Source organism: Thalassophryne amazonica, chromosome 12 (assembly GCF_902500255.1).
Source record: "Thalassophryne amazonica chromosome 12, fThaAma1.1, whole genome shotgun sequence".
NCBI classification, from domain to species: domain Eukaryota; kingdom Metazoa; phylum Chordata; class Actinopteri; order Batrachoidiformes; family Batrachoididae; genus Thalassophryne; species Thalassophryne amazonica.
In genome coordinates this window covers 104712211-104738948 of record NC_047114.1, presented here as the reverse complement: position 1 = coordinate 104738948, position 26738 = coordinate 104712211, and the positions used below count along the sequence as shown (strand labels likewise).

General features: G+C 45.4%; 1 protein-coding gene across 1 annotated transcript in view; it reads right to left on the bottom strand.

Moving 5' to 3' along the window:
- Positions 1 to 1006: 1006 nt before the first annotated feature.
- Positions 1007 to 26738, bottom strand: part of amph (amphiphysin) — a 424563-nt gene continuing 398831 nt past the window's right edge. Inside the window, exons 23-24 of the mRNA XM_034182651.1 lie at positions 16439 to 16540; positions 1007 to 1129 (exon numbers count right to left, since the gene is read on the bottom strand). Of these exons, the coding sequence (XP_034038542.1) occupies positions 1025 to 1129; positions 16439 to 16540 (207 nt within the window). The 3' untranslated portion in view covers positions 1007 to 1024. The remainder of the gene's footprint in view (positions 1130 to 16438; positions 16541 to 26738) is intronic.

The following is a 26738-nucleotide window of genomic DNA, read 5'->3' as shown; positions in this document are numbered from 1 at the left end:
CTACTACATTGAATCTCAATTCTGAGGCTGTTCTGTTATTCATTCATACACTTAACATTCATGTTCTGAGTTTATAAAAAACTTGTTCTGTAAATAGTTCCTTTACTGTTGTAATCAAAAACATATTCATGTTCTAAGTTTATTAAAAAAAACTTGTTCTGTAAATAGTTCCTTTACAATTGTGACCCAAAACATTGAATCTCAATTTTGAGGCTGTTCTGTAAATAGTTTTCAAATAAACAATAAATATAGCAACTTCTGATCAATCCATATCAATTTCAGACTTAAATAATGTACCAATTTAAGCCCTGCCACTTTTCAGTTAAACCACGCCCACTTCCTGTTTAGACAACGCCCACTCCGAGTACAGATACAGATCATTTAGACGGTTGAACAGATACAGATAGTGGTGTACTCGCTCATCCCTAGTAAAAATTTTATGTGACAAAAAATAGAATAAACACATACAATAGTTTGGTTTCAGATACTTTATTTGATCCTCTGAATATTTTTTATGCTTTTTTAAACCCTTATTAATGTTTTCAGATGTTCACAAAATACATGTCAATATTAAGAGCCAATTCATGAATAAACAGCCATGGTACTCAGGTATAAACAATAAGGAAAAGTGTGAACATAGGTTACACTCAAGAACATTTACACAGATCGCAGCACAACACGTTCTGACATGAGAAGAACTACAAAATGATCACAACATATGGGGTTGAAGTCACCTTTATCGTTCCTCACAAGCTGCATCCCATTTTGTGGAGTAATGTTTTGCAGAGGATACCTGCTTCAATTCCAGACAAATGCAGACCACACTAACATATCATGCTTATCTATATTCACTTATCTTGAGGAAAGTACTACTAGTTTAATTTTTCATTTCAGCAGAACATAGAACATGTACATGTTTTAACTTCCATAGAATTGCATCATAAATCCAGGAATGGATTATACTGGGATAGAAATCAGCTCCATGTTGATCAATCACAGCGTCTTCTCTCCATGCAGAGCGTTACTACACCATGCGTTGGGTGAAGTTTTCTGGGAAAAGCCCTCTTTGAGCTCCAGGTCCAAGTGTTAACCACTCAGTTTCTTTAATTCCCGTGAGCCATCCAGCATCCTGGAATAACCACAAAATATGCTGAATATGAAAGCAGTCAGTGACGTAAGATACTTATTCTGAAATATGTCGGTAATCTCAGTGTGGCTTCCGGCTGTTGTGAATTATGATCTATGCCACACCTCCTGCCAATATATGTGCATAAATTGTCTAATATGGGAGGGGATGGTCTAGTGGTTAGAGTAATGGTCTCAAGACCTCTTTCAATTCCCTGTCACTGTGACAGGGTAGCAAGTTGTCAGTGCATGTGACATGCTCAAGATACTTACAGACACCCTCACAAAAGCAGCTGGGGGAAAAACTGTCAACTGAGAGGCCAACTGGCATCAAGCTACAGGCATCACGGTGAGCATGCATATACACTCACTGGCCACTTTATTAGGTACACCTATCCAAATTGCTTGTAAGGTTTACATGCTACTAATGTACAGTGCCTTGAGGTGAATGAATTTGCACTGTATAAATCAAGTCCAGTCAAGTCGACTTTGTCAATTCTGTAATGCATACGCAGACATATTGAGAATTGACATTCCGTTATTCTCAACCTCCCGGACAATACAGAGTAAAAAAACAACCATCTCGAATGTGCAGAGCTCACAACAGTACATTTTATATATATAATAGCCAAGTGGAATCTGTGTGTGTGTGTGTGTGTGTGTTGGCTTTGATTACACAAAAACTGGGGAGGGCTGACATTTGCCGTTTGGCATGTTTATGTATTTTGGGTCAAGGATGAATGCAGCAAAATTGAAAAGTTGATAGGACAAATCATTTTGGAGAAATTAGCATTGTTTGCTAATCACTAAACAATGGATGCTGTGCTGCAATGCACCATGGGAGTTCGGGGTTTTGAGTATAAGTGTTGTTGTGGTTTATGCTAGTTTAACCATGTTGTTAGTGTTACTGATTTATTGTGTTTTTGTAGCTCAATGTTGCTCTTAACATGAGAGACTTAAGTTCTATTTCATGCTTTAGCACCTGGATTATTCCATGGGCGCATGCGCAGAGGACGAGTCTTATACCAACAAAGTCACGGCAGTAGATTTGACCTGGGTGATGTCAGCAACAGTATATGAGCACATGTTACCCAACATTCAGTTCTTTTTCCATCTTTCGCGTGAGAAGCAGAAGGTTGAACTTTTTAGGACTGTTTGTTGATCAGAGCCTCGCAACCTTCCATGGCTGGAGCTGCGCATATACTCTCTCCAGAGGATGCAAGACCACAAGTTTTTTACTCTGTTCTGCTTATCGCTGTGGGTGAGTGACCCCGCTAGCTGCAGGTGTTCAACATAATTGGCCTCAGCTCTCGGTGAGTAATTCTGTTTTACTATAAGTGAGCGATTGTGGCTTTACTTGTTTTCCACTACTGTATGTGGGACATGTTGCTCTCATTTTCCTGAATGTGCGTTAATTTGTTACCATTACTGTGTGCAACATGGGACATGCCAGGACATGTCCCGCTGTAGGACATACCACACTGCCGGTTCTTTTTTTCACAGCACTGTTTGTGCCCACATGGCCGCTTCTCTTTGCTGCTGTGAAATTACGTTACAAGTTTGGACATTGTGAGTGTTTTTCTGCTCCTGGTCATTCTGCTCCAAACATGCAGCTCGCCGGCGCTTTTTTAAATTAACGCTGTTGCGCTTGAAAATTAATGCTGTTGGTGGCTTATAATTGTAATGCCTAGGTGTCAGTTTGTGGGGGGCTGTGACTGCTGCCACTCACTACTTTTCTTTTTTCTTTTCGGTGTGAGTCTGGGATGATGTGAGTGCTCTCGCTTGCTGCACCCCAATTTTGTGTCTCTCTTATTGCTACACCCACACGCACTAATGTCTACTACATTGGTGCATGCGTGCAATAGCTGCCTGGTGCCTCTGAGCCCAGAAGATGGCCATACTTTATGCCCATCCTGTCTCGGACATGGACACTTGAAACAAGCACTTACAGATGATGCTAGCTTCAACTGTGTTTTTATGCCACTGACTGACAGATTGGCTAGACTGTCCAGGATCGACGCAGAGATTTCCTCTGCGACACTGACACCACACTCATGTAAGCAACCGCATGATGAGCCCCTTACTGCTACAGCAAAGATGAGTGCCCATGACTTGATCTTGTCTGATAAGGCTGACAACCTGGCCTCTGAATTTGCTCAGGTAAAGTCATTGCTTCTTTCTCTGCAGCCTTCTGAATCTTCTGCTACTCCTCTCACAGAGTAATTGACACATTCCTGTGACTGTAGTGAGGAGGAGACCCCCCCCCACAGCCAGCCATCGTGATGACGATGTGATGTCAACTGCGGCATCTGACTCATTATTTTGCGGGGACCCACTGGGTCGGATTGGAGCTCAAGGACAGGGGGAGTGTTCCCCCTGGCCATTCAGTTGGCCTTGTCACAGCTTGGTGTAGGTGCTCCTCCCATGGAGACTGCCTCTTCTAGTGCCTTTTTTAGGGATACTCGTAAGCCAGCTTGCGATATTGAAGAGCTGCAGAGGTGCTGGTCTGACCCTAAATCCTTCATCCATATGCCACAGAATTGCAGGGCACTGTGTGCAATGTCTGATGCATCGCAGTATCAATCAATCAACTTTTTTCTTATATAGCGCCAAATCACAACAAACAGTTGCCCCAAGGCGCTCCATATTGTAAGGCAAGGCCATACAATAATTATGAAAAACCCCAACGGTCAAAACGACCCCCTATGAGCAAGCACTTGGCCACAGTGGGAAGGAAAAACTCCCTTTTAACAGGAAGAAACCTCCAGCAGAACCAGGCTCAGGGAGGGGCAGTCTTCTGCTGAGACTGGTTGGGGCTGAGGGAAAAAAACAGGAAAAAGACATGCCGTGAAGGGGGGCAGAGATCGATCACTAATGATTAAATGCAGAGTGATGCATACGGAGCAAAAAGAGAAAGAAACAGTGCATCATGGGAACCCCCCCACAATCTACGTCTAAAGCAGCATAACCAAGGGATGGTCCAGGGTCACCCGATCCAGCCCTAACTATAAGCTTTAGCGAAAAGGAAAGTTTTAAGCCTAATCTTAAAAGTAGAGAGGGTATCTGTCTCCCTGATCTGAATTGGGAGCTGGTTCCACAGGAGAGGAGCCTGAAAGCTGAAGGCTCTGCCTCCCATTCTACTCTTACAAACCCTAGGAACTACAAGTAAGCCCGCAGTCTGAGAGCGAAGCGCTCTAATGGGGTAATATGGTACTACGAGGTCCCTAAGATAAGATGGGACCTGATTATTCAAAACCTTATAAGTAAGAAGAAGAATTTTAAATTCTATTCTAGAATTAACAGGAAGCCAATGAAGAGAGGCCAACATGGGTGAGATATGCTCTCTCCTGCTAGTCCCCGTCAGTACTCTAGCTGCAGCATTCTGAACCAACTGAAGGCTTTTTAGGGAACTTTTAGGACAACCTGATAATAATGAATTACAATAGTCCAGCCTAGAGGAAATAAATGCATGAATTAGTTTTTCAGCATCACTCTGAGACAAGACCTTTCTAATTTTAGAGATATTGCGTAAATGCAAAAAAGCAGTCCTACATATTTGTTTAATATGCGCTTTGAATGACATATCCTGATCAAAAATGACTCCAAGATTTCTCACAGTATTACTAGAGGTCAGGGTAATGCCATCCAGAGTAAGGATCTGGTTAGACACCATGTTTCTAAGATTTGTGGGGCCAAGTACAATAATTTCAGTTTTATCTGAGTTTAAAAGCAGGAAATTAGAGGTCATCCATGTCTTTATGTCTGTAAGACAATCCTGCAGTTTAGCTAATTGGTGTGTGTCCTCTGGCTTCATGGATAGATAAAGCTGGGTATCATCTGCGTAACAATGAAAATTTAAGCAATGCCGTCTAATAATACTGCCTAAGGGAAGCATGTATAAAGTGAATAAAATTGGTCCTAGCACAGAACCTTGTGGAACTCCATAATTAACTTTAGTCTGTGAAGAAGATTCCCCATTTACATGAACAAACTGTAATCTATTAGACAAATATGATTCAAACCACCGCAGCGCAGTGCCTTTAATACCTATGACACCTATATGTATGACTTAGACCATATGCCTTCAGTGGACAGTGTTGTTAGTATAGCCTGATTGTAGCGCCTGCTGATGCTGCCTGGCCAGAGGTCCCTTGCCCATGACCTCAATGTTGGGTCACTGATGACCTCCTTACCAAGAGCTATGACACTGCAGCTCGAATTAGTTTTCTGGGGAGCTCCCTGTCTTATCTTGCCCTTACACTTTCCAGGTTTCTCCAGGATAATGGAGCTGACACTGATCCACAGAGCCTGAGTGATGCTTCGCTCCGGGCTTTTGCCTACATGTCACGGGAGCTTGGCAGAATGATGTCCACTCTGACCATAGCCCGGTGCCAGGTGTGGTTGGCTCAATCCCCTCTGTCTGAGGCTTGCAGGGGATCACTACGCACTCTGCCTGTTATCCCAGGTCAGGTTTTTGGCCCTGTGGCCCAGCAGACCCTGCAACATGCTGTTCGGGCTAACAGGTCTTGGCAGCAATTTGCTGAATTACAGCGCACTCCCAGGCGCCAACCTAAGTGCACAGGTGGCTTCCTGCCAGCTAACGGATGTGCTCCCTGGAATCGGGGCCTACCGCATCAGTCCTCCCAGCAGTCTACCTTTCAGCCACCCATAGGTGGACCACCCAGCTCAACCGGTGGCAGGAATTGGTCTCAAATATATGCCCCATGATGGTCAGGGGCTACAATATTCAGTTCAATCCCCGCTCCCCCTCCCACGTTCAATGGTGTAAAAGTCTAAGACCCAGAGAGATCACTTGTTCTCAGGCAGGAGATTCTTGATCTCCCAAAGAAAGGAGCCATACAGCAGGTCCACTGTTCTGATCACCTAAGGGGGTTCTATTCAAATTATTTTGTAGTTCCAAAAAAGTATGGTGGTTTTCACCCTATCCTTGACCTCAAGAAGTATGTGAAAGTGCTATATTTTCACATGGTCCACATAATGGATGTTCTCCAGGCAATTTGGCTGGGGGGACTGGTTTAGCAGTGTGGACCTGAAGGATGCCAATTTTCATATCCCAGTGTCAGTTCACCACAGGCAATTCCTCCGGTTTGCCTACCAGTTCAGAGTCCTCCCCTTTGGGTTCTCATTTGCTCCCCGTGCCTTCACCAGGTGTGTGGCAGCAGCACTCTCTCCCTTGCAGGCTTGTGGGATATGGATTCCTCCCTATCTAGACGACTGGCTTTTATGCGCACAGTGTTGGCAGCAATCACCTGACAACACTTGCACCCTACTGCAACACATCTCACAGCTAGGGCTCACTGTGAACTTCGCAAAGAGCTCGACCCTATGCCAACAGGTGGTATTTATTGACATGGCGCTCGACTCACTGGCAATGACTGCTCGCCCATCCCTGCAAAGGGTGGACGACATTCTCCCTCTGGTCTGTCGTGTTCGCAGGAATGCCAGACTGACTTACGGTCTGCTCCTCCAGCTCATGGGGAAACTGATGGCAGTGTCAGCAATCGTACCTCTGGGACCCCTGTCCTTGCGCACCTTATAAAAATGGCTCAACAGCCTGGGCCTCAACTCATCTTAGATCAACTCAGGACTGTGCATCTTCCAGCTCAGTCTGCCCAACATCTTCACCCCTGGGGAGAAAAGGAGTTCCTAACACATGGTGTTCCTCTGGCCTCTCTACCATCCCACCAGGAGGTCATTCTAACAGATGCCTCACTTTCCAGCTGGGGTGCAGTGTGGAACCACAGAATGATCAGGGGTGTCTGGAGCCCTCAGTAGAGGCTCTAGCACATCAATGTGCTAGAGCTGCGCGCTGTCCGCCTAGCTCTCAGCCATTTCTCTCCTGCCCTAGAGGGGAAAAAAATGTGCTTGAATGGTTGGACAACACATCAACAGTGTACCATATAAACCACCAAGGAGGCATCAGGTCTGTTCATTTTAAGAGAAGCCCAGGAACTTCTCCAGTGGGCTTTGCCTCACATGCTGAGTCTCAGGGCTGCGCATTGGCGGGGCGTGCAGAACTACGCTGCAGTTTTTCTCTCACGTCAGAAACTGCCACCGGCTGAGTGGCGCCTCAACCCGGATGTGGTTCAACTTATCTGTGACAGGTTTGGCAAGTCAGAAGTCGATCGGTTTGCCTCGAATGCTACAACACACAGAACCACACAGCCCACTGGGCCAGGATGTACTGGCTCACCCTTGGTCAGCCTGTCTACTATATGCATTTTCTCCTCTTCCATTGATCACGCTGGTAATACACAGAATATGCATGACCGATCACACAGTGTTGCTAGTAGCCCCGTACTGGCCTTGCAGGACATGGTTCCCCATGATTCTGCTCCTCACTGGAGAGTCGTGGCCTCTCCCACAGGAAGGACCTTTTGTCGCAGTTGAACTGGAAAATTTGGCATCCTTATCCAGAGCATCTTCAACTGTATGTGTGGTCCCTGAAGGGACAGACTCCATGTTGAGCTCTTGTGGTCAAGCTGTCGTGCAGACTGTGGAAACTAAAAAGATAAATATTGCTTTTCTATTAAAGTAAATGTTCCTTCTTCTATTAAATGTCTGACCAAATGTTTAAAGTTCTGTTTGTTTGACCGACTGTAACCCTTCTGTTACTTAAATGCTAAAGACTCGCTTGGTGTAAAACTTACTGATCAACAGCCTTTTGTGACACATTTGATAAAAACCATTCCTTAGGCTGCCTCCTCAGCCAAATGGCTCCGTGTTACCCTGCTAAAACCCTGATCAATCACAATGCAAGAAGAAGCACTGTAGACAGTCTCACAGTGGGACATGGCTTTGGGACCTCCAAGAACACCGGATCCACATAGACAGTCTCACAGTGGGACGTGGCTCCGAGACCCCCAAGGACTTGTAAATGAAAAGGACCCTTTGATCATCACACCCCTGTCATAAGCTACGTTTACATGGACACTTTATTTCTGATCTGATTGAATTCTATCGAACTGGTGGATCAGATTGTCCTGTTTACATGCCCTAAAGTGATCCGCTTGCTGTGCGTGTTTACATGCACCGTGATTACGATCTGATTCAGTCAGTGGAGCAATCCCATAATGCTTTGCATTGTGACGTCTGCCGTTTGTGACATACGCAAATGAGTTGTACCCGGAAGCCCGCCCGTATAAAGAATGGATTTGTTTTCTGGAGTAATTAAGATTACTGTTATTCTTTGCGCGTTTTTTTTTAAACTGCAGCATCAGACGAACATGCTTCTTCTTCAGGACTTGTTCAGAAACAGACGAGCGCGGCGAAATGTGTTTTTATGTGATGTAGCACGGAGCACGGTTAGTAAAGCCGTAATGAAAACACTGACGGATTAAACAGCTGATTTACGAGCCAAATGAAAATGAAGCCTTGGAGATCAGACGGTCAGCTTTGAGGAAATGCATGATATCGCTCAAATAACTGACGGGACACATGCAGGTAGGTTATTTCTGAACGTCTGTCGTTTTCATTGACCCACAATAACATCACATCTACCACTTTTATGACTTCTGCTAACTTTTTTCTGTGGCTTTTAGGTACAGCCACTATGAAATCTCACTAAACTTATTTTAAACAATGAACTTTTTCAAAATATGACAATAAAGCAGTTTCATGAATAAATTAAACAAACCTTGTGAGGTGTTTTTACATTTCCTACTTTACTCAACTTACCAAGTTGTTTGCTTTTAGATTTTGGAGCATCAGTTGCAAAATGGCTGGAAACGCCCAAAATTCCAATGTTTTGTGCCATTCAGACCTTTTTGAGAGCTCATCAACTGCCAAAGGTACCTTTCAAACTTTTAAGAGAAAAAAAAAGTCATATCCACTACACCCTGTGCTTTTTTCACTGATTTATTCCTAAGGATATAATTACTCATTAAACAAAAATTTTAAAAAACATAACCATTTTCTGTTTTAGGGTGTGAAAAACACTAACGGACTCAATAAATCAATCAATTTTTTTTTTATATAGCGCCAAATCACAACAAACAGTTGCCCCAAGGCGCTTTATATTGTAAGGCAAGGCCATACAATAATTATGTAAAACCCCAACGGTCAAAACGACCCCCTGTGAGCAAGCACTTGGCTACAGTGGGAAGGAAAAACTCCCTTTTAACAGGAAGAAACCTCCAGCAGAACCAGGCTCAGGGAGGGGCAGTCTTCTGCTGGGACTGGTTGGGGCTGAGGGAGAGAACCAGGAAAAAAAACCATGCTGTGGAGGGGAGCAGAGATCAATCACTAATGATTAAATGCAGAGTGGTGCATACAGAGCAAAAATAGAAAGAAACAGTGCATCATGGGAACCCCCCAGCAGTCTACGTCTATAGCAGCATAACTAAGGGATGGTTCAGGGTCACCTGATCCAGCCCTAACTATAAGCTTTAGCAAAAAGGAAAGTTTTAAGCCTAATCTTAAAAGTAGAGAGGGTGTCTGTCTCCCTGATCTGAATTGGGAGCTGGTTCCACAGGAGAGGAGCCTGAAAGCTGAAGGCTCTGCCTCCCATTCTACTCTTACAAACCCTAGGAACTACAAGTAAGCCTGCAGTCTGAGAGCGAAGCGCTCTATTGGGGTGATATGGTACTACGAGGTCCCTAAGATAAGATGGGACCTGATTATTCAAAACCTTATAAGTAAGAAGAAGAATTTTAAATTCTATTCTAGAATTAACAGGAAGCCAATGAAGAGGAAGCCAATGAAGAGAGGCCAAAGGACTGAGGGAGAAGACTACACATCATTATGACTACAAATCAGTGGTGACCCTGCAGATCCACTCCATGACTGGTTGCTGAAAGGCTTCATAAATTCTCCACATCTGAACCCAGAGGAGAAATCTGTTCATGTGAACTCAGCTCACTCTGTGTGACAGCAGAAAACACTTTAAGGATTTTGAAGTTGAGGTGGAGGGTGATACTGAAGAGATTTTCACTTCACCTTTACACCAGTTGTGATAACAACCTGCTTTGCACATCATAATTTGTCAAAATGAGAGGAACAAGGCAAGCAACAACTGGGTGGAGAATGCTGGTCACTTTGATGGCATCTTTGATGGTAAGATTGTAATTCACGTCGGCAGTAATGACACCCGGTTACGCCAATCGGAGGTCACTAAAATTAACATTAAATCGGTGTGTAACTTTGCAAAAACAATGTCGGACTCTGTAGTTTTCTCTGGGCCCCTCCCCAATCGGACCGGGAGTGACATGTTTAGCCGCATGTTCTCCTTGAATTGCTGGCTGTCTGAGTGGTGTCCAAAAAATGAGGTGGGGTTCATAGATAATTGGCAAAGCTTCTGGGGAAAACCTGGTCTTGTTAGGAGAGACGGCATCCATCCCACTTTGGATGGAGCAGCTCTCATTTCTAGAAATCTGGCCAATTTTCTTAAATCCTCCAAACCGTGACTATCCAGGGTTGGGACCAGGAAGCAGAGTTGTAGTCTTACACACCTCTCTGCAGCTTCTCTCCCCCTGCCATCCCCTCATTACCCCATCCCCGTAGAGACGGTGCCTGCTCCCAGACTACCAATAACCAGCAAAAATCTATTTAAGCATAAAAATTCAAAAAGAAAAAATAATATAGCACCTTCTACTGCACCACAGACTAAAACAGTTAAATGTGGTCTATTAAACATTAGGTCTCTCTCTTCTAAGTCCCTGTTGGTAAATGATATAATAACTGATCAACATATTGATTTATTCTGCCTAACAGAAACCTGGTTACAGCAGGATGAATATGTTAGTTTAAATGAGTCAACACCCCCGAGTCACACTAACTGTCAGAATGCTCGTAGCACGGGCCGGGGCGGAGGATTAGCAGCAATCTTCCATTCCATCTTATTAATTAATCAAAAACCCAGACAGAGCTTTAATTCATTTGAAAGCTTGACTCTTAGTCTTGTCCATCCAAATTGGAAGTCCCAAAAACCAGCTTTATTTGTTATTATCTATCGTCCACCTGGTCGTTACTGTGAGTTTCTCTGTGAATTTTCAGACCTTTTGTCTGACTTAGTGCTTAGCTCAGATAAGATAATTATAGTGGGCGATTTTAACATCCACACAGATGCTGAGAATGACAGCCTCAACACTGCATTTAATCTATTATTAGACTCTATTGGCTTTGCTCAAAAAGTAAATGAGTCCACCCACCACTTTAATCATATCTTAGATCTTGTTCTGACTTATGGTATGGAAATAGAAGACTTAACAGTATTCCCTGAAAACTCCCTTCTGTCTGATCATTTCTTAATAACATTTACATTTACTCTGATGGACTACCCAGCAGTGGGGAATAAGTTTCATTACACTAGAAGTCTTTCAGAAAGCACTGTAACTAGGTTTAAGGATATGATTCCTTCTTTATGTTCTCTAATGCCATATACCAACACAGTGCAGAGTAGCTACCTAAACTCTGTAAGGGAGATAGAGTATCTCGTCAATAGTTTTACATCCTCATTGAAGACAACTTTGGATGCTGTAGCTCCTCTGAAAAAGAGAGCTTTAAATCAGAAGTGTCTGACTCCGTGGTATAACTCACAAACTCGTAGCTTAAAGCAGATAACCCGTAAGTTGGAGAGGAAATGGCGTCTCACTAATTTAGAAGATCTTCACTTAGCCTGGAAAAAGAGTCTGTTGCTCTATAAAAAAGCCCTCCGTAAAGCTAGGACATCTTTCTACTCATCACTAATTGAAGAAAATAAGAACAACCCCAGGTTTCTTTTCAGCACTGTAGCCAGGCTGACAAAGAGTCAGAGCTCTATTGAGCTGAGTATTCCATTAACTTTAACTAGTAATGACTTCATGACTTTCTTTGCTAACAAAATTTTAACTATTAGAGAAAAAATTACTCATAACCATCCCAAAGACGTATCGTTATCTTTGGCTGCTTTCAGTGATGCCGGTATTTGGTTAGACTCTTTCTCTCCGATTGTTCTGTCTGAGTTATTTTCATTAGTTACTTCATCCAAACCATCAACATGTTTATTAGACCCCATTCCTACCAGGCTGCTCAAGGAAGCCCTACCATTATTTAATGCTTCGATCTTAAATATGATCAATCTATCTTTGTTAGTTGGCTATGTACCACAGGCTTTTAAGGTAGCAGTAATTAAACCATTACTTAAAAAGCCATCACTTGACCCAGCTATCTTAGCTAATTATAGGCCAATCTCCAACCTTCCTTTTCTCTCAAAAATTCTTGAAAGGGTAGTTGTAAAACAGCTAACTGATCATCTGCAGAGGAATGGTCTATTTGAAGAGTTTCAGTCAGGTTTTAGAATTCATCATAGTACAGAAACAGCATTAGTGAAGGTTACAAATGATCTTCTTATGGCCTCGGACAGTGGACTCATCTCTGTGCTTGTTCTGTTAGACCTCAGTGCTGCTTTTGATACTGTTGACCATAAAATTTTATCACAGAGATTAGAGCATGCCATAGGTATTAAAGGCACTGCGCTGCGGTGGTTTGAATCATATTTGTCTAATAGATTACAATTTGTTCATGTAAATGGGGAATCTTCTTCACAGACTAAAGTTAATTATGGAGTTCCACAAGGTTCTGTGCTAGGACCAATTTTATTCACTTTATACATGCTTCCCTTAGGCAGTATTATTAGACGGCATTGCTTAAATTTTCATTGTTACGCAGATGATACCCAGCTTTATCTATCCATGAAGCCAGAGGACACACACCAATTAGCTAAACTGCAGGATTGTCTTACAGACATAAAGACATGGATGACCTCTAATTTCCTGCTTTTAAACTCAGATAAAACTGAAATTATTGTACTTGGCCCCACAAATCTTAGAAACATGGTGTCTAACCAGATCCTTACTCTGGATGGCATTACCCTGACCTCTAGTAATACTGTGAGAAATCTTGGAGTCATTTTTGATCAGGATATGTCATTCAAAGCGCATATTAAACAAATATGTAGGACTGCTTTTTTGCATTTACGCAATATCTCTAAAATTAGAAAGGTCTTGTCTCAGAGTGATGCTGAAAAACTAATTCATGCATTTATTTCCTCTAGGCTGGACTATTGTAATTCATTATTATCAGGTTGTCCTAAAAGTTCCCTAAAAAGCCTTCAGTTAATTCAAAATGCTGCAGCTAGAGTACTAACGGGGACTAGAAGGAGAGAGCATATCTCACCCATATCTTCATTGGCTTCCTGTTAATTCTAGAATAGAATTTAAAATTCTTCTTCTTACTTATAAGGTTTTGAATAATCAGGTCCCATCTTATCTTAGGGACCTCGTAGTACCATATCACCCCAATAGAGCGCTTCGCTCTCAGACTGCAGGCTTACTTGTAGTTCCTAGGGTTTGTAAGAGTAGAATGGGAGGCAGAGCCTTCAGCTTTCAGGCTCCTCTCCTGTGGAACCAGCTCCCAATTCAGATCAGGGAGACAGACACCCTCTCTACTTTTAAGATTAGGCTTAAAACTTTCCTTTTTGCTAAAGCTTATAGTTAGGGCTGGATCAGGTGACCCTGAACCATCCCTTAGTTATGCTGCTATAGACGTAGACTGCTGGGGGGTTCCCATGATGCACTGTTTCTTTCTCTTTTTGCTCTGTATGCACCACTCTGCATTTAATCATTAGTGATTGATCTCTGCTCCCCTCCACAGCATGGTTTTTTTTTCCTGGTTCTCTCCCTCAGCCCCAACCAGTCCCAGCAGAAGACTGCCCCTCCCTGAGCCTGGTTCTGCTGGAGGTTTCTTCCTGTTAAAAGGGAGTTTTTCCTTCCCACTGTAGCCAAGTGCTTGCTCACAGGGGGTCGTTTTGACCGTTGGGGTTTTACATAATTATTGTATGGCCTTGCCTTACAATATAAAGCGCCTTGGGGCAACTGTTTGTTGTGATTTGGCGCTATATAAAAAAAATATTGATTGATTGATTGATTGATCTCTCCTAGACATTTCCATGCCTCCACTAGAATGTCATCTGGACCAACTGCCTTTCCACTCGTCATCCTCTTCATAGCAGCCCTCACTTCTTCCTTGCTAATCTCTTGTACTTCCTGATTTACTCTCGCCACATCATCCAGCCTTTTCTCTCGCTCATTTTCTTTATTCATCAACTCTTCAAAATATTCCCTCCACCTTCTCAGCACACACTCCTCACTTGTCAGCACATTACCATGTGCATCTTTTACCACCCTAACCTGCTGCACATCCTTTCCAGCTCTGTCCCTTTGTCTGGCCAATCGGTACAAGTCCTTTTCTCCTTCCTTACTATTCAACTTCTTGTACAGCTTGCAATATGCCTTTTCCTTTGCTTTTGCCACTTCTCTTTTCGCCTGACGCCGCATCTCCTTGTACTCCTGTCTACTTTCTTCATCTCTCCGACTATCCCAAAACTTTTTCGCCAACCTCTTTCTCCTTATGCTTTCCTGGACCTCTTCATTCCACCACCAAGTCTCCTTGTCTTCCTTCCACTGTCCAGATGTCATACCCAGTACTGTCCTAGCTGTCTCCCTCACCACATCTGCAGTACTTTTCCAGTTGTCCAAAATTGCTTCCCCTCCAACCAGTGCTTCTCTCACCTGCTCGCTAAATTTCACACAACAGTCTTCCTCCTTCAGCTTCCACCATCTGATCCTTTGTTGAGCTCTCACTCTCTTCTTCTTCTTTACCTCTAAAGTCATCCTACAAACAACCATCCTATGCTGTCTAGTGACACTCTCTCCTGCTACCACCTTACAGTCTGTGATTTCTTTTAGCTTGCGTCTCCTATAAAGAATGGAGTCCATCTGTGTGCACCTTCCTCCACTCTTAAATGTTACCCTGTGCTCCTCCCTTTTCTTAAAGTAGGTATTCACCACAGCCATTTCCATCCTTTTTGCAAAATCAACTACCATCTGTCCTTCCCCATTCCTATCCTTGATACCATATCTACCCATTACTTCCTCATCACCTCTGTTCCCTTCACCAACATGCCCATTGAAGTCTGCTCCTATCACCACTCTTTCATGCTTGGGTTCACTCTCCACCACCTCATCTAACATACTCCAGAAATCTTCTTTCTCCTTCATCTCACAACCTATCTGTGGGGCATATGCACTGATGATATTCATCATCACCCCTTCAATTTCCAACTTCACACTCATCACCCTGTCAGACACTCGCTTAACCTCCAACACACTTTTAACATACTCTTCCTTTAAAATGACCCCAACATCATTTCTCTTCCTGTCCTCACCATGGTACAACAACTTGTACCCACCGCCGATGCTCCTGCTCTTACTTCCCTTCCACTTGGTCTCTTGCACACACAGTATGTCTACCTTTCTCCTCTCCATCTTATCAGCCAGCTCTCTCCCTTTACCAGTCATACTACCAACATTCAAAGTCCCCACTTTCATTTCCACCCTTCTAGTTTTCTTCTCCCACTGTTTGTGGAGACATTCTCCTCTTCTTCATTGTCTTCGCCCAGCAGTAACCCAATTTCCACCGGCAACCCTGTTGGGCAACAGCACCAGTGGCGGACACTGTTAACCCGGGCCGTCACCGATCCGGTATGGAAATTCGATTCTTAGTCTGCATAGTTGGGTTGGTTGTTTTATAACATTCAAAGTCTCCACTCTCATTTCCACCCTTCTAGTTTTCTTCTTCTCCCTCTGTTCTTGGTAACATTTTCCTCCTCTTCTTTGTCGTCTTCGCCCAGCAGTGGAAGTCACTGACTCCAGGAGGTAATTTCACTGATGAACTCACCCCATCTGCTCAAAGTGATGTTAATCAGTGAAACTAACATCACAACATGCCAGTAAATCTATAAATCCAGTAGACAATAGAATGGTGGTGGCAGTGTGACTTGTGCAAACTGAGCAGTGATTCAACATTGATGAGCTTATTCAAGCTAATTTAAAGTGCATCATAAGCAGTGCTTGAAGATATGTTCAGTATTTGTGAGGTGGATGTCAGGAGTACGAAGTCAGTGTCTGTGAAGGGGGGGGTCAAGATCCAGAGTTTGTATATGTGTGTGTGTGTGTGGGGGGGGGGGGAGAGAGCAGGGAGTTGAGTGCTCTGACAGCCTGGTGAGTGAAACTGTCCCTCAGTCGGCTGGTCCTGGCCCGGAGACTACGCAGTCTCCTCTTTGATGGAGGAATGAACCTGATTAAATAGGAGACCTCAAAAGCAGAAGCATCAAAGGTATAGGGCCATGTGATTTTGGAGGGTTCTGGGGAGATGAAAAATTGAGACCTTGAAGAGAACAGAGGTACAAGCTTCTGTGGAGCCCTACAAAATCGTTTAACTACAGCCACTATAGGACCTTTGTAATTGGTCTCACCTGATCTTCTGCTGATGCAGTTGGAACCACCAGTACCACATCACCCCTTTTCAACTCCAGTTCATCTGAGTTTGCAGCCTCAAAGTCATGCATTGTCTCCACCTGAAGATACACAAAATCACCAATTCGGGTTTACAACTGATCGCTGAGCATTAAGGATGGATATTGTTAAGACTTTAACGGTACTAATACCATTACTAACACTGCTAATTGGTCTGGTTATCAGCCTTATCAGCCTTCAAGCTTCCTGCTTGAAGGCCGTCCCAAAGTGCTCAGCAGTTACATGCTTGAATGATTATCGGCCTGTTGCACTGACACTGATAATTCTGAAATGATTTGAGGGACCGTAATGAGACACACCAAGGCCTCCATCCGTGCTGATCGGGACTGGTACCAGTTTGCCTACAAAACCAACAGATGAACCGAGGATGCCGGGGTGAAAAACAGAGCAGAAAAAAAAAAAAACAGGTGTAACTGCACACACCCCAGACAATGTCTTTTTAACACCCTCCCCCTACGATGCTCAGTGTCATGAAAACACAGACAGAAAGATTTAAAAAAGCTTCTTCCCCAGGGCTGTGAAACCTCTGCAGAAAGCCTGAGTTGGACCTTTGCACCTTCACTCTGCACTTTCTATTTAATAAATATTCCACCCTTTACATTTTAAACTGCTGCTGCTGTGAAAAGGACTACAGTCAAAGAGAATTTTGTTGTAGAGCAATGTGCAATGACAATAAAGAATCTAACTATAGGAATTTTGATCTGTGCTTTTTCAAGAAAGAATCAAATTAAGAGCAAGTGCAACCATACTTTTAAGCATTAGGACTTCATGTTCCTGACTGAAATGTGGCAACAAAATATGGATTACATTCACCTGAAGGAGATTTGTCTGGCTCACTGCTCTGTCATTGGAACCCTCTGTCTATCGGGTCACTGCTGTGTTTCGGGAGAGGTTCACATGCTGGCTAATAAAGTTTGGCTCTTTTTCTTCATTTGAGCTCCAAATGATGAAGGCTGGTTTTATGGAAACATTTTATTTGTATTTTGAATTTCTTGACATCCTTGTGTAGTCAGAGTCCTTGTAATTGAATTCAATGACTTTTTGTCTACCATCATTAAATTGGAGAAGGTTTTAATATTAGGGTATTTGAACCTTCACGTTGATGATGCATCCTGTACTGTGGCTTCTGAGCTCAGCACTATGGGCCCATCCACACGGGAACAGATTTAGGTGCATCTGCATATGTTTTGTATCATTTTGGCATCTCATCCCCACATAAACCGCATTTTGGGCAGCCAAAACTATGGCATTTGAAAAACAGGTTCCAGAGGGGGTAAATCTGAAAACGCTGGATTTGCGTATCCTGGTGCACAGGCAATACAGAATATTTCTGAAACGATTACATCACAGCACCACCTGTCTGACCACAGTGGCTCATAATTCAATTTAAATTTATTTAGTTTATATAGTGCCAAAACTCAGCCACATGGGGTGTGCAGCCAGTACATTCTGAGTGCCAGTCCCAAGCCCGGATAAATGAGGAGGGTTGCGTCAGGAAGGGCATCCGGCATAAAACAAGCCAACCCAACTATGCAGACTAAGAATCGAATTTCCATACCGGATTGGTCACGGCCCGGGTTAACAATATCCGCCACTGGTGCTGTTGCCCAACAGGGTGCTGGTGGAAATTGGGCTACTGCTGGGCGAAGACAATGAAGAAGAGGAGAATGTCTCCACAAACAGTGGGAGAAGAAGAAAACTAGAAGGGTGGAAATGAAAGTGGGGACTTTGAATGTTGGTAGTATGACTGGTAAAGGGAGAGAGCTGGCTGATAAGATGGAGAGGAGAAAGGTAGACATACTGTGTGTGCAAGAGACCAAGTGGAAGGGAAGTAAGAGCAGGAGCATCGGTGGTGGGTACAAATTGTTGTACCATGGTGAGGACAGGAAGAGAAATAGTGTTGGGGTCATTTTAAAGGAAGAGTATGTTAAAAGTGTGTTGGAGGTTAAGCGAGTGTCTGAAAGGGTGATGAGTGTGAAGTTGGAAATTGAAGGGGTGATGATGAATATCATCAGTGCATATGCCCTACAGGTAGTTTGTGAGATGAAGGAGAAAGAAGATTTCTGGAGTGAGTTAGATGAGGTGGTGGAGAGTGAACCCAAGCATGAAAGAGTGGTGATAGGAGCGGACTTCAATGGGCATGTTGGTGAAGGGAACAGAGGTGATGAGGAAGTAATGGGTAGATATGTATCAAGGATAGGAATGGGGAAGGACAGATCAATCAATCAATCAATCAATTTTTTTTTATATAGCGCCAAATCACAACAAATAGTTGCCCCAAGGCGCTTTATATTGTAAGGCAAGGCCATACAATAATTATGTAAAACCCCAACGGTCAAAACGACCCCCTGTGAGCAAGCACTTGGCTACAGTGGGAAGGAAAAACTCCCTTTTAACAGGAAGAAACCTCCAGCAGAACCAGGCTCAGGGAGGGGCAGTCTTCTGCTGGGACTGGTTCTGCTGGGTAGTCCATCAGAGTAAATGTAAATGTTATTAAGAAATGATCAGACAGAAGGGAGTTTTCAGGGAATACTGTTAAGTCTTCTATTTCCATACCATAAGTCAGAACAAGATCTAAGATATGATTAAAGTGGTGGGTGGACTCATTTACATTTTGAGCAAAGCCAATAGAGTCTAATAATAGATTAAATGCAGTGTTGAGGCTGTCATTCTCAACATCTGTGTGGATGTTAAAATCGCCCACTATAATTATCTTATCTGAGCTAAGCACTAAGTCAGACAAAAGGTCTGAAAATTCACAGAGAAACTCACAGTAATGACCAGGTGGACGATAGATAATAACAAATAAATCTGGTTTTTGGGACTTCCAATTTGGATGGACAAGACTAACAGTCAAGCTTTCAAATGAATTAAAGCTCTGTCTGGGTTTTTGATTAATTAATAAGCTGGAATGGAAGATTGCTGCTAATCCTCCGCCTCGGCCCATGCTACGAGCATTCTGACAGTTAGTGTGACTCGGGGGTGTTGACTCATTTAAACTAACATATTCATCCTGCTGTAACCAGGTTTCTGTAAGGCAGAATAAATCAATATGTTGATCAATTATTATATCATTTACCAACAGGGACTTAGAAGAGAGAGACCTAATGTTTAATAGACCACATTTAACTGTTTTAGTCTGTGGTGCAGTTGAAGGTGCTATATTATTTTTTCTTTTTGAATTTTTATGCTTAAATAGATTTTTGCTGGTTATTGGTGGTCTGGGAGCAGACACCGTCTCTACGGGGATGGGGTAATGAGGGGATGGCAGGGGGAGAGAAGCTGCAGAGAGGTGTGTAAGACTACAACTCTGCTTCCTGGTCCCAACCCTGGATAGTCATGGTTTGGAGGATTTAAGAAAATTGGCCAGATTTCTAGAAATGAGAGCTGCTCCATCCAAAGTGGGATGGATGCCGTCTCTCCTAACAAGACCAGGTTTTCCCCAGAAGATTTGCCAATTATCTATGAAGCCCACCTCATTTTTTGGACACCACTCAGACAGCCAGCAATTCAAGGAGAGGGTTAGGGTTAGGGTGGTAGTTGATTTTGCAAAAAGGATGGAAATGGCTGTGGTGAACACCTACTTTAAGAAAAGGGAGAAGCACAGGGTAACATATAAGAGTGGAGGAAGGTGAACACAGGTGGACTACATTCTATATAGGAGATGCAAGCTAAAAGAAATCAGAGACTGTAAGGTGGTGGCAGGAGAGAGTGCCGTTAGACAGCATAGGATGGTTGTTTGTAGGATGACTTTAGAGGTAAAAAAAAAGAAGAGAATGAGAGCTCAACAAAGGATCAGATGGTGGAAGCTGAAGGAGGAAGACTGTAGTGTGAAATTTAGCAAGCAGGTGAGAGAAGCACTGGTTGGAGGGGAAGCAATTTTGGACAACTGGAAAAGTACTGCAGATGTGGTGAGGGAGACAGCTAGGACAGTACTGGGTATGACATCTGGACAGTGGAAGGAAGACAAGCAGACTTGGTGGTGTAATGAAGAGGTCCAGGAAAGCATAAGGAGAAAGAGGTTGGCAAAGAAGTTTTGGGATAGTCGGAGAGATGAAGAAAGTAGACAGGAGTACAAGGAGATATGACGTAAGGCAAAAAGAGAAGTGGCAAAAGCGAAGGAAAAGGCATATTGCAAGCTGTACAAGAAGTTGAATAGTAAGGAAGGAAAAAAGGACTTGTACCAATTGGCCAGACAAAGGGACAGAGCTGGAAAGGATGTGCAGCAGGTTAGGGTGGTAAAAGATGCACATGGTAATGTGCTGGCAAGTGAGCAGTGTGTGCTGAGAAGGTGGAGGGAATATTTTGAAGAGCTAATGAATGAAGAAAATGAGCGAGAGAAAAGGCTGGATGATGTGGTGAGAGTAAGTCACGAAGTACAAAAGATTAGCAAGGAAGAAGTGAGGGCTACTATGAAGAGGATGAAGAGTGGAAAGGCAGTAGGTCCAGATGACATTCCAGTGGAGGCATGGAAATGTCTAGGAGAGATGGCAGTGGAGTTTCTAACCAGATTATTTAATAAAATCTTGAAAAGTGAGAGGATGCCTGAGGAGTGGAGATGAAGTGTGCTGGTTCCTATTTTCAAGAACAAGGGTGATGAGCAGAGCTGCAGCAACTACAGATGCATAAAGTTTTTTTTTTTTTTTTTCATTCATTTAAAAGAAAAAGACAGAAAAACAGAAATGAAATTTATAAGACTTTGAATGAAAAGGAGCAGAGAGAAGAACAAGTCTTATATTTTCTGCCCCTTTTTACAATACAATCTTTCAATTTTAAGTATCATCATTCAACATTATTTAACAGATTACATTTTTTGACTTTGTCACATACCACTGACTTATTTCATAATTTTAACCATTATTTAAAAGATTACATCCCTAACAGGTTACATTTTAAACTTAAAACATTCTAGACATCACTAACAGATCACACCCTAGGCTTTGTCATAGCCCACTGACTTATTTCATAGTTTCATACTTACTTAATACATCTAATTTAATACGTTTTTAAATAATTTGAACAACCTTGATTCTTTGATTTCTTTGTTGAGGTTGTTCCATAATTTTACACCATTCACTGCAACACTCCGTTCCTTTACTTTGGTTCTGAATCTTGGTTTTTTAAAGACTTCTATTCCTTTCAAATTATAACTACTTACTCTTTTTTCAAACATATTTTGAATGTTTATTGGTAGAAGTTGATCAGCCACAACATGAAGTTATGGGAAAGAGTAGTAAAAGCTAGGCTTAGAAAACAGGTGAAGATCTGCAAGCAGCAATATGGTTTCATGCTGATAAAGAGCACTACAGATGCAATGTTTGCTCTGAGAATACTGTTGGAGAAGTACAGAGAAGGCCAGAAAGAGTTACATTGTGTATTTGTGGACTTAGAAAAAGCTTATGATACGGTGCCAAGAGAAGAGCTGTTGTATTGTATGAGGAAGTCTGGAGCGGCAGAGAAGTATGTTAGGCTAGTGCAGGACATGTACAAGAATAGTGTGACAGCGGTGAGATGCGCAGTAGGAATGACAGACTCATTCAAGGTGGAGATGGAATTACACCAAGGATCAGCTTTAAGCCCCTTCCTGTTTGCAGTGTTGATGGACAGGTTGACGGATGATATCAGACAGGAGCCCCCATGGACTATGATGTTTGCAGATGACATTGTGATTTGCAGTGAGAGTAGAGAGCAAGTTGAGTCTTGACTGGAGAGGTGGAGATATGCTTTGGAGAGAAGGGGAATGAATGTTGGGAAAGTGTAGTGACGCTGACCCACAACAGGGGGCGCAAATGAACGGTCAATAGATGAGCCAAAAGGTAACAATTTAATGTTGTGAATGTGCACAACGAATATACAGACAATCTCAGAATATCATTACAGTCAATCCACAAAGGTGACGTGTGGGCAGGCTCGAGGATAGAAGACGTCTGTCCTGAGAAGAGCCGGAACCACACGATTTCCGCCGCCCCAGAACCTGGTGAATACTGGAGCCGCCAAGTCCCAAATTCCCAGGTGATCACCGTCCCCGACTGTCGGATCTGGTACTGCTGGCGAAGAACAAAGACAGTCAAGTGTGGGTGTGTGTACACCCAGTAACAACAACGGTGGGAATGCCACCTCCACCTCTCACTCAATATGGTGCAGAGTACCGCAGTGATTCCTCAGGGGAAAAGAGTGCCGTCCAGCACTCACTCAGCCTCCACAGAAAAAGGAACCGGTACTCCTGCAAACACTCACAATATACAGATATATTGCAAAAAACACAAACGGCTGAGGATATTACCTCCAATGAAGTATGATATCTCGGCAACGAGGTGGAGATGACGTCTGGTCTTTATGGAGTGAGATGATGTTGAGTAGATGGGTGACAGCTGTCAAGAGGTAATGAGTGACAGCTGTCACCCCCGGCTGTGTCCATGGCGGCAGCGCCCTCTCGTGCCTGAAGCCCGCACTTCAGGCAGGGCGCCCACTGGTGGTGGGCCAGCAGTACCTCCTCTTCCGGCGGCCCACACACAACAGGACCCCCCCCTCAACGGGCGCCTCCTGGCGCCCGACCCGGCTTGTTGGGGTGTCGACGGTAGAAGTCGGCCAGGAGGGCAGGATCCAGGATGAAGCTCCTCTTCACCCAGGAGCGTTCTTCGGGTCCATACCCCTCCCAGTCCACCAAGTACTGGAACCCCCGGCCCATCCGACGGACGTCCAGGAGCCGGCGCACCGTCCAAGCCGGCTCCCCGTCGATGATCCGAGCAGGAGGCGGCGCCGGTCCAGGAGCACAGAGGGGTGAGGTGTGGTGAGGTTTGATGCATGACATGTGGAAAACCGGATGGATCCGCAGTGAAGCCGGGAGTTGGAGCTTCACTGCGGCAGGACTGAGGACTTTGAGGATCTTGAAGGGGCCAATGTACCTGTCCTGAAGTTTCGGGGAGTCCACCTGGAGGGGGATGTCCTTTGTGGAAAGCCACACCTCCTGCCCGGGCTGGTAAGCAGGGGCCGGGGATCGCCGGCGGTCTGCATGGGTCTTCGCCCTCGTCCGGGCCTTCAACAAGGCAGAACAGGTGGAGCGCCACACCCGACGGCACTTCCGCAGGTGGGCCTGGACCGAGGGCACACCGACCTCTCCCTCCACCATGGGAAACAACGGGGGCTGATACCCCAAACACACCTCAAATGGGGAGAGGCCGGTGGAGAAGACACCTGGCTGTTATGCGCATACTCGATCCAGGCCAGATGGTTACTCCAGGCCGTCGGGTGCGCGGATGTGACGCAGCGGAGGGTCTGTTCCAGTTCCTGGTTGGCCCGCTCTGCCTGTCCGTTCGTCTGTGGATGGTACCCGGATGAGAGGCTCACGGTGGCCCCCAGTTTCCTGCAGAAGCTCCTCCAGACGTGTGAGGAGAACTGGGGACCACGATCTGAGATGATGTCGGAGGGTATCCCATGCAGACGGACAACGTGGTGGACCAGGAGGTCTGCTGTCTCCTGGGCAGTTGGGAGCTTCGGGAGGGCCACGAAGTGGGCCGCCTTGGAGAAACGGTCCACTATCGTGAAGATGGTGGTGTTGCCCTGGGACGGCGGGAGGCCCGTGACGAAATCCAGGCCAATGTGGGACCAGGGGCGATGAGGCACCGGCAGCGGCTGGAGGAGTCCTTGGGCCTTCTTATGTACTGCCTTGCCCCTGGCACAGGTGGTGCAGGCCTGGATATATTCCCGGACGTCGGCCTCCATAGACGCCCACCAGAAGCGCTGCCGGACAACTGCCACGGTCCTTCGCACCCCTGGATGACAGGAGAGCTTGGAACCGTGACAGAAGTCCAAGACTGCAGCTCTGGCCTCTGGTGGGACGTACAGACGGTTTTTCGGACCGGTTCTGGGGTCCGGGCTCCGTGCCAGGGCCTCCCGGACGGTCTTCTCCACGTCCCAGGTGAGGGTGGCCACGATAGTGGACTCCGGAATGATGGGCACCGGTGGATCCGACAGCACCGTTTTGACTTCGTCTTCGTGTACCCGGGACAAGGCATCCGATCTCTGGTTCTTGGTCCCGGGGCGATAGGTGATCCGGAAGTCAAAACGTCCGAAGAACAGTGACCAGCGGGCTTGCCTGGGGTTCAGCCGCTTGGCGGTCCTGATATACTCCAGGTTCCGATGGTCAGTGAAAACCGTGAATGGCACAGACGCTCCCTCCAGCAGGTGTCTCCACTCCTCAAGAGCCTCTTTCACCGCAAGGAGTTCTCGATTGCCGACGTCATAGTTCCGTTCAGCCGGGGTCAACCTGCGTGAAAAGTAGGCACACGGGTCTCTCCGCTCTGGGATAGCACGGCTCCTATCCCTGAGTCAGAGGCGTCCACTTCAACCACGAACTGGCGGCTAGGGTCGGGCTGCACCAAAACTGGCGCAGTAGAGAACCGTCGTTTCAACTCCTTGAACGCGGCTTCGCACCGATCAGACCAGGTGAAGGGGACTTTTGGAGAGGTCAGGGCTGTCAGGGGGCTAACTACCTGACTGTAGCCCTTAATGAACCTCCTACAGAAATTAGCAAAGCCGAGGAACTGTTGCAGCTTCCTACGGCTTGTTGGTTGGGGCCAATCTCTCACCGCCGCAACCTTGGCTGGATCAGGGGCGACGGAGTTAGAGGAGATGATAAACCCCAGGAAGGACAAAGACGTGCGGTGAAACTCGCACTTCTCGCCCTTCACAAACAGTCGGTACTCTAATAACTGCTGCAGGACCTGATGTACATGCTGGACATGGGTCTCAGGATCCGGAGAAAAGATGAGAATATCGTCCAGATATACGAAGACGAATCGGTGCAGGAAGTCCCGCAAGACGTCGTTAACCAAGGCCTGGAACGTCGCGGGGGCATTGGTGAGGCCGAACGGCATGACCAGGTACTCAATGTGACCTAACGGGGTGTTAAATGCCGTCTTCCATTCGTCTCCCTTCCGGATCCGAACGAGGTGATACGCATTTCTAAGATCCAGCTTAGTAAAGATTTTGGCTCCATGCAGGGGGGTGAACACGGAATCCAACAATGGCAACGGGTATCGATTGCGAACTGTAATCTCATTCAGCCCCCTGTAATCAATGCATGGACGGAGTCCGCCATCTTTCTTGCCCACAAAAAAGAAACCTGCCCCCATCGGGGAGGTGGAGTTCCGGATCAGCCCGGCGGCTAATGAGTCCCGGATGTAGGTCTCCATTGATTCGCGCTCAGATCGTGAGAGGTTGTACAGCCTGCTGGACGGGAACTCAGCGCCTGGAACCAAATCAATGGCACAATCGTACGGACGGTGCGGGGGAAGGGTGAGTGCCAGATCCTTGCTGAAGACATCAGCAAGATCGTGGTACTCAACCGGCACTGCCGTCAGATTGGGAGGGACTTTGACCTCCTCCTTAGCCTGTAAACCGGGAGGAACCGAGGATCCTAAACACACCCGATGGCAGGTTTCGCTCCACTGAACCACCACCCCAGACGGCCAATCAATCCGGGGATTGTGCTTCAACATCCATGGGAAGCCCAAAATCACGTGGGAGGTAGAGGGAGTTATAAAAAACTCCATCTCCTCCCGATGGTTTCCAGACACCACCAGAGTTACTGGTTGTGTCTTGTGTGTGATTAAAGGGAGGAGGGTGCCATCTAGTGCCCGAACCTGCAATGGCGAAGGAAGCACCACCAGAGGGAGCCCTACCTCCCTTGCCCATCTGCTGTCTAGCAGATTCCCTTCTGACCCCGTGTCCACCAGTGCTGGGGCTTGAAGGGTTAAATCCCCACTCAGGATTGTGACTGGGAGTCGTGTGGCAATCTGTGTGTGTCTCACTTGAATATTTTGACCCCCCCTTAGCCCAGTCTCTAAGGGCGAGTGTTGTCGTTTTGGCCGTTTGGGGCAGTTTCTCTGTGTGTGCTCCTTAGAGCTGCAGAGAAAACACTCTCCACGGATCAGCCTCCTCATTTTGGCCCTGTGCGTTTCCCTAACAACGTCAGCAGGGGGAGCTGTTGCCCCACAGAGCGCTGCGGCTGTGGAGCGTGGGGAGGGCGGCCCCTTTTCGAACCCGGAAGGGAGAGGGGCGGCGCGTATCCGGTCACGTCCTTCGCCTCGCTCCCGACGGCGTTCCTCCAACCGATTGTCTAACCGTATAACGAGATCGATAAGCCCATCTAAATCCCGCGGTTCCTCCTTAGCTACCAGCTGCTCCTTCAGAACCCACGACAGTCCGTTTATGAAGGCGGCGCGGAGCGCAACGTTA